The sequence below is a fragment of the Stenella coeruleoalba genome (assembly GCF_951394435.1).
Source record: "Stenella coeruleoalba genome assembly, chromosome: 13".
Classification (NCBI taxonomy): domain Eukaryota; kingdom Metazoa; phylum Chordata; class Mammalia; order Artiodactyla; family Delphinidae; genus Stenella; species Stenella coeruleoalba.
The window spans coordinates 60,835,059-60,847,980 of NC_137159.1; the positions used below are offsets into that span (position 1 = coordinate 60,835,059).

The 12,922-nt window shown below is 35.1% G+C and overlaps 1 protein-coding gene across 5 annotated transcripts in view; it reads left to right on the plus strand.

Annotated features, from left to right (window-relative positions):
* The window catches only part of HEATR5B (HEAT repeat containing 5B), an 86,576-nt gene that overhangs the window by 25,292 nt on the left and 48,362 nt on the right, over positions 1–12,922 (plus strand). For all 5 annotated transcript variants that reach the window (XM_079940399.1, XM_079940400.1, XM_079940398.1 and 2 more), the window contains 7 exons: positions 755–854; positions 1,396–1,505; positions 2,326–2,489; positions 3,194–3,369; positions 5,872–5,977; positions 7,716–7,906; positions 10,778–10,937. In XM_079940399.1, coding sequence (XP_079796525.1) covers positions 755–854; positions 1,396–1,505; positions 2,326–2,489; positions 3,194–3,369; positions 5,872–5,977; positions 7,716–7,906; positions 10,778–10,937 — 1,007 coding nt within the window. The remainder of the gene's footprint in view (positions 1–754; positions 855–1,395; positions 1,506–2,325; positions 2,490–3,193; positions 3,370–5,871; positions 5,978–7,715; positions 7,907–10,777; positions 10,938–12,922) is intronic.

The window sequence follows — 12,922 nt, forward strand, 5'->3', positions numbered from 1 at the left end:
AAAAAGCCCAGTGCCTATTTAAAGGAAAAAGAAACAGGATTACCAAGGTTACTGAGTTTACAGTTAGTTTTTTCTTAATGGACAGATAGCTGTTTTCTCCTATCAAATCTGCAAAAGTTGATACGTCTTTTAGATACCAGCATTTTAAAAAGTATCAAAGTTGTTTTTGTTTGGGAGTCAGCAACTTACAGGAAAGGCTCAAGTTTTGTTTTATTTGAAAACTAGAATTACACAGAGTGACCGTGTCCTTTTTTGCTTTATCTGAGGGTGAAAAGTGCTTCTTTTTTCAAACTGTGGGAGACAGATGTACACTTAACCATAAGCGCCACAGGGCAAGGTGTTAGTTTTGTTCCCACACATCTAAGAGCTGGTTTAGTCTTAGCTCTACTGCTAAAGAGCCAATAAAGCTATGTCGTCTCACTGGGCCATTATGTCCACTGTTGGATCTGTTCTGAAACAGCTTTTTTTGTAATTATCTGAATTCACGTGGGATCATAGACTTCTGAATTCTCGTTCACAGAAATCTTTCTAACAGACATCTTCCCTCCCTCCATTTTTGCTGTCCACTCTTCTTCTAGCCTTTTCTAATGAGTTTTCTCTAAAGTTGCAATTGGTTCTTCTTTTGGTTTGACCTTGTTTTAGAACTTTATATTTTGTAATAATTAAAAATTTTAGGTACCTTTATATAATTTTATAAATTTGTTCATCCTCACAAAAGCTGTTTCAAATATGTCTTTTTAAAATTTTTATTTAGCAATGAGGAGTTTTGTTGCACATTGTCCTGAACTCCTAACTGAAGATGTGATTAGAAAATTGATGACCCCTATTGAATGTGCCATGACTATGATGTCACAGTAAGTAGACAATTAGGACACATTAACATCCAATTTTATATATTTATAAATAGCCATGTTTTGTAATTCCCTATAGTATCATATAGGAAATGTACTAAATTTTATTTGTGTGAAGTGACTTTAAAAATTTCAGTAGCGGTGTGGATTGAAATAAAATTGTATTTTATTTATTTATTTTAATTATTATTTATTTATTTATTTTGGCTGCACTGGGTCTTAGTTAAGGCATGTGGGCTTCTTAATTGCAGCATGCAAGCTCTTAGATGCAGCATGCATGCGGGATCTAGTTCTCTGACCAGGGATCGAACCTGGGCCCCCTGCATTGTGAGCGTGGGGCCTTACCCACTGGACCACCAGGGAAGTCCCTAAAATTGTATTTTATAGTGTTTCTGTTACTAACAGTAAAAGTCACAAAATAAACTAAAAGAAAAATGTAATACTTATCAATGCACTTTGATGGTACATTGATACATGGCTGGAAAAAAATGTAAGTAATGCTTATTCTAATAAGCTAATACTAATTATACTTTTGATATTTTAGCATTCCATCTGTAATTAAAGCCCACGGAGCTCATCTGAAAGCTAGTGCTGCAATGGTCCGTTTAAGACTTTATGATATCTTGGCGTTGTTACCTCCAAAAACTTATGAAGGTAAATAAAATTTGTGGATGTCTAATAAAAATTCTTCAGTATACCTTTGCAGTTCTTCACAATATCATAGGGTTCTGACCATGTAAAGGAAGGCAACCATTTTCCTTTTCTTCATACATAGTAGCTAACACTTGTTGAGCACTACTGTGTTCCAGGTCTCGTTCTAAGCCCTTAACAGGTATTAGCATCTTTGACTCTAACCACAACCTTATGAGGCTAAAATATAGCTTTCTTTAAAGATAAAGAATCTCAGGTACTTAGAGGTTGTGTAACTTGCACAAGTCTGGGAGGTAGTTAAGTGGCAGAGCTTGGATTCAAACCCAGTTGGTTCATCTTCAGAGTCTATGCTTTTAATGACTATCCCAACTGTTATAATACAGCCAAAATTTAGGAATCTGGAGGGAGAATAGTAATGTACTTTTGCAGAAGTTAAATGTCACATAAAATGTTAATATTCCAGTGCAACCATGCCCAAGAATTTTGATATGCTGTGGTTCAGTGTTTACACATCGTTAGGTAATTAATAGTAAATAATAATCATCATATTTAATATATTTAAAATAAAAAATCTTTTCTCTATTTGAGTTTTTGATTACTTTAAATAATTTGGGCTAAAAGGCATAATACAATAACAAAAAAGGAAGTGCCATTATTGTGTATTAAAACCAGTGTTAAAATATTTAATACTGGTTTTTCTTAAAAGGGAATGGGGACTTAATTGTTTTACTCCTGTTGAACATATTGCTGCTCTTGGTGGGCAGTGATTGTCATTTTCTTAAAAAGTATTCTCTGTAATCTGACCTGAAGTTCTGTTTTTTAGGCTCTTTCAATGCACTTCTTAGAGAACTGGTAGCAGAATTCACTTTGACTGACAACTCAGCCAACACAACTACTTCCCTCCTCAGATCCCTCTGCCACTATGATGATAGTGTTCTTCTTGGTTCCTGGCTTCAAGAAACTGATCATAAATCAATTGAAGACCAGGTAGTAAGCTATAAAGTGAAATGAAATACTAGCTTGATTGAAAAACAATGGTACTATTACACATTGTCATTTAAAAAGAAAATATTGTAGACTAAGGTTTAATTTTCATTTAGCTTTCTTAGACGTTTAAAGATACCTTCCTAGGGGTGGATAAATAGTGAAAAAAGGAAAGCAGCCACAGTTAGAATTTGGCGAACTGTCTTTATTCAATATTCTGTGTATTTAGGTACGCTGTGGTTTCATTGGCAAAGATCAGTTTTGACTAGCTTTTTGGTTTTTGGTGTTTGTTTTGGTTTAGTTTATTTTGTGACAGGTTAGAGAGGAATAGGATTTAGTAGGTTGAAGATTTAGAACCTTTTTTGCCCACTGAATACATTATTTCTTATGTACCTTTTAAAAAGAGTTACTAAAGGCCACTTTTAAAAAATTTTTTGCGGGTTTAAGTTATTCCTGACATGATTTTGCTTACACATTACTGCAAAAATGTTTTAGAATGAACAAAACTTTTTAAAAAATTGCATGAACTCTTGTGACTTTTTTTAATGGCCAAATTATATCTCTCTATTTAAAATTTTTCAGATTTAATCATTCTGTTCTTTCATTGTTACTTTTTCTCTCGCCTCCCCTGTTTTGTCACGCCCAGTACTTGGTAAGTGAATTTCCCAAAGTGGATCTTGAATGATTTTTATGTCCTTCTTTTGCAGCTCCAGCCAAACAGTGCATCTGGAAGTGGGGCTCTGGAGCATGATCCATCCTCCATTTATTTACGAATACCTGCGGGAGAAGCTGTGCCTGGGCCTCTTCCCCTTGGAGTTTCAGTCATTGATGCTTCTGTGGCTCTTTTTGGTGTAGTGTTTCCTCATGTTTCTTTTAAACACCGGTTAGTATAAAGTCAATAAGGTGATTTTAGTTAAATATAAATTATTTTCAAGCAGTACATTTTCCCAACCAAGCTAACTCTTCAATAAGAAGAGTTTGAACAATAGTCTCCTAAATGTAATAACATAAGTGACACATAATAAATTGCATGCAAACTCCACATAATTTGAAACTGTTTTTAAAATTTGACCCCATGTACTAGCATATGATATCCACTTGTATTGTGAACTCGGTCTTAAACAACAAAATTTTCATTATAGTAGTTTGTTTGCCAGTTTATAAGTAGGTTTGCCTGTATCTTTAATTAGGGACACCAGTTTTCCAAGTCTTGTTACTGAGGAATTAAATGAATGAGAAGTCTACTCCCTAATATGACATTTGTCAGATGGTTAAAGTCTGGAACTTGGAACACTGAAGTAACTGATTCTTTTTTTAATAGGAACATTTTAATTTGCTATACTTTGTGTCCACAGACACCATACTTAACTTAGTAAGCATTTTATATACTTACAGTGATTTTCCCAGAAGAAGGAGTAAAAATGAATTAATGCAAGACCTTCACAGATCAGGTTTTACAAACTATGCCTTAAAAACATTGTTGTAGTTGTATAGAAAAGATAGCATATCTTTACATATGTAGGTTAGTTGATTAATTGGTTTTTAATTTGAGGGGAAATTTTTAAATATGAAATTTTACTTTATCCGGATATCTTTAAGAACATTTGGTTGCCACATAAATGTTAAAGATCATTAAAGGTGAAAGGATCTTATAAGGCATCTACTTTAATGTCCTTGTTTTAAATCTAAAGATATCTAGGTCTAAGAGTTCGTGGTTTGTCAGAAATTATACAGCTAGTTATGAGACCTGTAACTAGAATTCAGGATTATCTTCTTTTAAAAAAAAAAATTTATTTATCTATTTATGGCTGCATTGGGTCTTCATTGCTGTGTGTGGGCTCTCTAGTTGACGTGAACGGGGGCCACTCTTCGTTGTGGTACGCAGGCTTCTTGTTGCGGTGGCTTCTCTTGTTGCGGAGCATGGGCTCTAGGCACACGGGCTTCAGTAGTTGTGGCTCACGGGCTCTAGAGTGCAGGCTCAGTAGTTGTGGCGCACGGACTTAGTTGCTCCGTGGCATGTGGGATCTTCCCGGACCACGGCTCAAACCTGTGTCTCCTGCATTGGCAGGTAGATTCTTAACCACTGTGCCACCAGGGAAGTCCTCTTAACTTTATTAAATCACTTTTGTGGAACCAGATGAAGTAAAAATACATAAGTTCTATTAAAATATGTAACATAAATATCCAGGGATGTAGGAATCAGTGAATAAATTATGGAAAGTTGATAGGCTGGAATACATTTTACAGAGACAATGTTTTGATATCAGAAAATGCTCATTATATAGTGTTAAATGAAGAAGGTAAAAGGCAAGAAGTGATCCCAGTTTGATATTTTAAAATACGTGAAAATGTTCAATGGTTATTTCTAGGTAGGAACTTTTTGTTAATATTTTTCAAATTAAAAGAAATAAATATAGTAAGGAAAAAAATTTGTTTAAGTCATGTATTTGAGGTCAGTTATAGGCACATGATGTTTGATGGCCATGTTGGAGACCATGTGTGTCTTTTCAGGCGTGTGCTTGAAAGCAGTGTGGACAGTGCCCTGCTTCTTCAGCATAGATGTGGATCTGTGTCAGACAGGTGTACAAGTGTCAGCTTTAGCCCCAAGTACCTCTAACTGGAGTTCCTGCTGGAGGCTAGATGTTTTCTTCCTATGTGATTTTTGAAGAATGCTTTGACCTGAGACCCATGGCCTTTTATAATTGAGCATAAATCCTTCCAGTAAAATTTCCCTAGATTCCTTTGCTCCACCTCTATTCTTTTTAGAAGAATCTGATATGACCTCATTCTCTTTAATCAGAAGAGTCTCAAATGGCTGTGATTTGGGGAAGAGGGATAACTGTCTCATTTTAAAAATTTGAAACAAGAAAACCAATTCACCTCTGATTTTTCACATTTAACAAAATTGACCAAAGCTAAATCTTTTTTAAAAAAATCTCCCAATTAGCTTCTAAAGATAGGACACGAGGTACTATTTTCTTCTATGTGTGAGAGTATTTTTTAAAGAGAAAAAAATTATGCCACATTTTAAGATTTCCAACTTAAAAATCTTCCACAGAGATGCACAATTAATGATTGTTATTCAAGAAACCTTGAGCACCTACTTTATGCCAGGCGCTTTGTTGCACACTAAAGACCACTGAAATTATGACATTATTTTGCTGATTGAAACTTAATATTAGTCCCTTGTGTTGTGCCAGTTAGTAGTTCATGTCCGTATATTAATTCAGAAGTAGGAGATCCAGTTTAGACCAGGGAATGAAGTGAAAAGAGATAGCATGGGGCATTATTTGTTAAACAATCAGCTTATACCCTTCTTCTTATCTCTGTTTTTTGGGCCAGGTTTGAATAAAAAGTATTGCTAATGTGATCTTTATTGTTACAGATTACAGATGTTGGATCACTTTGCCGAATGTGTTAAACAAGCCAAAGGTGTTCGCCAGCAGGCTGTGCAGCTTAATATTTTTACAGCTGTTCTTAGTGCACTAAAGGTATTTACTTTTAAAACATAGCAAATATTCTGAACTAAGATTTTATTTTATTTTTTATTTCTATTTTTTTTGTGGTACACGGGCCTCTCACTGTTGTGGCCTCTCCCATTGCGGAGCACAGGCTCTGGACTCGCAGGCTCAGCGGCCATGGCTCACGGGCCCAGCCGCTCCACGGCATGTGGGATCTTCCCGGACCGGGGCACGAACCCGTGTCCCCTGCATCGGTGGGCGGACTCTCAACCACTGCGCCACCAGGGAAGCCCCTGAACTAAGATTTTAATTAATACCTTTAATATAGTAATTCAGACATAACTAGACTATTATGTTTATATGTATAGCTCTGGATAACCATGCTTTTATATTATTTCATTTAAATTACTAGAAACTTTATATTAGGCTCATTGTATTTAAATAAGTATTTTATATTTTAGTAATATTAAAATTCATATTTTGATTTGATACCTCAAATTTTACAAGTGCTGGTATATTCAGAATTTTCAAACATGTCTGACTAATGAAATTTGGTATTCTATTGAAGGCTAACTAGATAAAGCTTAAGTTTGATTTGTGGTTTAGATCATAAAGCAGGAGAGGCTATGTTTGTTATGTAGTTAAAAGAGTGCTGCATTTAGAGATTGTGTTCTGGTTTAGCTACTCAATAGGTTTCTGTCTTGTATAGTTCCTTTAGCCTTTTTTAAACCTCATATTCTACATGTATGAAGTGAAATAACAAATATTTTGCTTATCTCTCAGAGTTCATGTACTGTACTATGGAGCTTATAGCCTCTCATGATGTATTTGAAAAGTCATGTTATTCAGCACTAAGCTTATTATAAGATATCACTGCTTTAAAAGGGCAACAAGTACAAGTGTTTAAATGGGCATGAATTAAATCACATTTTGTAAACTTCAGGGAAAAGGGATGTAGGCATTGGTTATACAAATAAAGGCTTGTACCATTTATATAATCATTAGTATATGCCCTTTTCAGAGACCATCAGCTACCAACATCTGAGTTTTTTAAGAAAGGAGTGGGGTGGTCATAGTTTCCCTCAGTGGTTGGAAGGTTGGTTAACAGCTGTAATATTGCTTGTACAGTATGTATTTCTTCATATATGTGCTCACTAATGCCTCTGCTGTAGTTAACATTTTCCCTAGCTACCATGACTTATATTTTTGGTCTCAAGTAAGTAATTTAAGTTCCAGGACAGTAAGTGTAACTAGAAGAGTGATATTAACATTTAGTATGATGAACATTCATACTGATTCAGTTCAACATTCAGTTACTGATTATTCTTACCTCATTTTGTCTTTAGGTATGTATTGGATATACTCTTTATGACATAATTATTGTCTCTGGCATTTTTATATAAATGTATCAAAGTTTCATGTTCATGAGGCCTTTTCCTTCCTTAAAGTTATAATGATAAATTTCAGTCAGTTAAATAACAGTTGATTTAATAATACAGTGTCCTTTATGTATAAAAACAACTTTTAAGTATTTGTCTTTGGATAGAGACACTCCCAGGTATTGTTGGTTTTAGGGCTGATTCAACTACAGCTATGTAATATATCATGTTGTGAAATCCTGTTTAGGAAAGTGATTACTGTCAGTCTAACATGTATTAATTCTAGGCATAGTATATGCATGGGAAAGTTGGCTGAAGAAAATAATGTGTGAAGATATATGTATATTTACAAAGATTGCAGTCCTTTTTTTTTTTTTAAATAACCATAGGGCCTGGCTGAAAACAAAAGTACTTTAGGACCTGAGGAAGTTCGTAAATCTGCTCTGACACTAGTTATGGGGGCCCTTGACAACCCAAACCCCATCTTACGATGTGCAGCAGGGGAAGCTCTTGGAAGAATGGCTCAGGTGGTTGGAGAAGCAACTTTCATTGCTAGAATGGCCCAATATAGCTTTGACAAGTAAGTGGGTCTCTTTATCAACAAGTAATTTTCTCTCATACACAAAGATGTCTTTTAAGTTATCAGTAATTATTAACTGGACTGTATATTTTCCACATGGTAGATACTTTCAGTGTGGTGCAGGTTTCTGTTTCAGCTCTTGAATGTTACATAACAGAATCAAGAGGATTGTTAGTGACGATGTCTCTCAGTTATATGTAGTCCTTTTCTCTTATCTCTGCCCTCCCACACCCCCCGCCATTATTCTTTCTGTTAATTTTCACTTTTTGGGATAAGCCATTCTTTTTCTAACTACTACCAAGTTTATCATTTCTTAAATTATCCCTGAAACAGGGGATACATTTAGCATTAGCTTTTAAGAATTTCTTGGCAATATTAATTTAAAAGAGTGATCTCAGAGATCCAAATAAGTATGATTAAGATGATAAATGCAGTTATTAGTGACTGTTGATTGTTAATCAAGTACTTGAAGTAGAGCAGTTGAAAATCAAGAGTGGTCAAGAATTAACACTTGAGTTATGTAAATTACTCATTCTTTTTTTTTTTTTTTTTTTTGGCGGTACGCGGGCCTCTCACTGTTGTGGCCTCTCCTGTTGCGGAGCACAGGCTCCAGACGCGCAGGCCCAGAGCGACCATGGCTCACGGGCCCAGCCGCTCCGCGGCATGTGGGATCCCCCCGGACCGCACGAACCCGCGTCCCCTGCATCGGCAGGCGGACTCTCAACCACTGCGCCACCAGGGAAGCCCAAATTAATCATTCTTAAGTATTGTATATTTTGAGGATTAATTATACCAAACTATATCATAATTATTAACAAGAGAGAGGTTGGGAGAAGCAGTGGTTGTGAAGTAGTGGTTCGGAAGAAGTATTTTCTGAACTCTTGCGTATCTGAGGATGGCTGTCCTTGTCTTCACACACAGTGGCAGTTTGGCTGGTTTAGGATGATGCCCCAGTGTATTGTTTGACTCACTAAGGATAATGTGAGCAGGCAGAATGTAGCTAAACCATTCCCAGGCACTTAGTCTTCTGCAGGATGACTTTGCTTATTTTCTAGCAATAGATTAACTTTACCTTTTCCAAGTGTCTCTCATTAATCCTGAAATCAACTTTTGTTAAAGAATTTTTAAAAGTTAGAACCAGTCTTAGCTACCTGTTTCATGGTTTGTGCTCTGTTAATAGTAGGTAAAATAAGAGTGTATTTCTTTGGAAAACTCTTGACTGGTTAATTTTTCTTTAGTTACAAGTGGTTTTAATTTATAAGTGCTTTAATACCTATAGGAGTATTTATACTTATTCTGGTAAAACACAAGGACATTTCATTCATATTCATACCTGTCTGGTTAATGGTTTGCAAGTGTTCTCAGTGCTTAATTTCATTAGCTTTTCTAAATAATTTATTATGATCTGAAATTAATTAGTACACAGATTTTGTTATCTGTTTTTTCACATTTTAAGTTATCTGAAATTGGGATTTGTCCTAAAATCTCTAAGAAATGTCATAATTATTTGTCAGCATTTTTTTCTTTTATACTGTTACATAAAATAATGGTACATTAAGAAAAATCTGTGGTATCTTAGATTTGACAAAATCTGGTTCTATTTTGAAAAAGCTTCAATATCCTGCAACTTCATTATATCAGACTTTTTTATCAACATTATCTCTTGCTGATATAGTATCCAACTATGAAAAGCCAAATCACCTATACATACAGATCTGTCAGCTGTTTTTGCATGTTAAAATCGTATGCCATCTTAGCATTAAGACTGGAATCATTCCTATAAACCGTTCTCAGTTAATAGGGAGTAACTCAATTGCTTAAGACCCAGTTCAGAAAAAAATAAAAACCATTACTGGTTAAATTAGTTTCCATTCAAATTGAAAATCACTCTGAGACCCCTGGGAAAGTATATATATGATATATTTTTGTATCTTAGATTACTTACTTTATTGAATAGATGACTGTCACTGAGAAAATTGGCTCAGCTTTTTTTTAGCTCACTGAAATGAACTCTGAAAAGTAACAATCTTTCTAATCTGTATAAGGCTTTTTAGAATTCACAGGTTGCATTCATTCTTCTTTCATTCCTCAAAACAACTGCTATATAGGAGTAATGATAATGTTCATTTTACAGATGGAGAAACTGAGGCATAGAGAGAGAGAGATCACTTATCCAAGGATATAGTATATTAGAAATACTGCTAAGGATGGACTTAGTTCACTTCCTTCATTACTACGTTTCTTAATGTCTGTTCCATCGTGACAGCACTTAGAATTTTTCTTTCTTTGCCGTAGGCAAACTGACCAGCCAGAGTCTTGGTGATGGTTTTTCATATCTTGGCTTTATTTCATTTTTATGAGCTTGTGACAGAAGTTTGATCATGGATGGCTTATTGAGAGTTATAATACAGTTTTGAAAATGCATCCAAAGTTGCTTTCTAGCCTCCTTTGTTATTTTAGGAGTTTTGTTCTTAGTGGTATTTTAATGTTTTCTAATAGTAACTGACTATGTTGGTGTGTGATTATGAGTCATAGTCTTTTTGTCTTATTTGTCTTTTATTTAAAACACCAATGGTAAAAAATACATTTCAAATGGCTCTTGTCTTTTCAAGGAATAATTAATCTTAAAAGCTGTGAAGTTGTAGGTCCTCTTTCATATTTCTCTAAAGGTAGGCTTTCTTCAGTGAAATGTATGACTTTAACCAGTTTAAAGTAAATCTCTAACTCTTGTTAGTGAGTAGAGAAAGAAGTAATAAAGATTGTAATCTTTTCTGATTTCCAGAATAAATCCCTTTTATTGTGTGATTCATAAGCTTGTTATTGCCATAGGGAAATAGAAAAAACAATCCCTGAAGCATAACTCTTTTCCAGATTGAAATCAGCTCGAGATGTTGTATCCAGAACTGGCCATTCTTTGGCTCTGGGCTGTTTGCATCGTTATGTTGGTGGTATCGGCTCAGGACAACATCTGAAGACCAGCGTCAGCATTTTATTGGCTCTAGCACAGGATGGGACATCCTCTGAAGTCCAGGTATAATATGGATTTGTTTATTATGAAATTTTTTTGGATAAATTAATTAATTAATTAATTAATTTTGGCTGTGTTGGGTCTTCATTGCTGCACGCGGGCTTTCTCTAGTTGTGGAGAGCAGGGGCTACTCTTCGTTGCGGTGTGTGGGCTTCTCATTGAGGTGGCTTCTCTTGTTGCAGAGCATGGGCTCTGGGTGCGCAGGCTTCAGTAGTTGCGGTGTGCAGGCTTCAGTAGTTGTGGCGCACGGGCTTAGTTGCTCCGCGGCATGTGGATCTTCCCGGACCAGGGCTCAAACCCATGTCCCCTACATTGGCAGGCGGATTCTTAACCACTGCACCACCAAGGAAGCCCTATTATGAAATTTTAAAATATTATTTTGAGGAAAATTATTTGTAAAAATAGTATTGATTCTGATGGGCTGTTAGGAAAAATGTCTTAGGGTCTTTCTCTGTCATTTTGCTTTATGAGTGTATAAAAGGAATTTGTATCTGAACCTAATCCTAAAGTCTTTCTTATTCTGGGAGTTTAACCCATTCACAACATTCCTTGAAACATGATTTCTTTTTATTATTTATCATCCTTTGTACATGTTTCCTCTTCTTTGTATTTCCTTACATTTGTTGGATGATCAAATTTCTTTTAATAGCAGTCTTCTCTCTCTTCTCTAATACCCTAACCCAGGTACAGTGTTGGCTGAATCTTCAGGTGTACTCCTTGAATTTCTTTTTTCTCTCTTCTTGAATATTTTATACAAAAATAGGTTTAACTACAATAAGAGGCAAGAACTTCACATGTGTGAAAATATCCTTGATTTGCCATTTCCCAGTGATGCATCTAAAAATATCGAGTATATGAAACCAATAACATTCAACTCGCCAGCTTCATATTGGGACTCAGAAGCTGGAATAGACAAGTTTGATTGCCATTACTGCCTGTCATTAGTTTGTTAATAAATGGGTTCCTTCACCATAAGAAAAGAATGCAAAATCCTCCAGAGACTTCTTCGTCTACAGTCTTAGTTTGCCTTTGACTTCTTGGTAAAGGTTTCCAGCTGTGTAAAGCACAAAAGACCCAAAAGGACTAAAATCAAAAATGAAGTAATGTTGCTCCTAAAGAGGTGCTATGCTGTTTTTTGTGTTTTTTTCTTAATGCTGTTTCCATAGTAATCTGGAAGAAAAGAACACAACTGTGAAATTATTTTACCTAAGAAGTTGCTGCTTTCTTCTTTTCTGTCAACGAGTACGTGCTAGTTTTCTTTCCTTTGTCTTCACCTTTTTCTCAGCCCTCTCTTGCTTTAATTTCTTAAAACTACACTCCTGTAAGTGACTGCTTCACATGATTCTTTTTCTATGACATGACATCTTACTGTAACGTGGACCACTTATATTTCCTCAGAGCTTCTGTTTCAGCTCACATCTGCACAAGAATAGTATGGTAGCATTCTTCAGTTTTTTCTAAAGTCTCTTCTGTTATAAGAATCCTAACTCAAAATTTATACTTTCCAGTCAAATTATTGTATACATGTATTTAGTTGTAACTACTAGAGATTTAGTCTTCAATAATGTTTTCTTTTTTGTATCCTCAACTCCTGTCTTCAGATCTTTGTTCTTATTTTATTTTTACTTGATAGGAAAACTTCCTTTAGCAATAATAATCTTAGAAAGGGTCGTTGACTGGTGTGCTTTTTGATTCCTTGCATATCTAAAAAAAAAAGGCTTTATTCTGTCTTCAAATTTGAATGATATTTGGGTTGGGTATACTGTTCCTGGCACACAGTCCTTTTTTTCATTATTCATAAATGTTTCACTATTTTTTGTGTTGCGTGTAAGAGGCTAATAGTAGCTTAATTTTTTGAGTTAAATTTCCATAGATATTAACATCTCAGTTTTTCATCAGCTATCTATAAAAACTTTCAAATATGTTCTTTAAGAAGTAAAAGATAACATATAAGCCAATAATCAAAACAACTGATGTGCAACTACTCT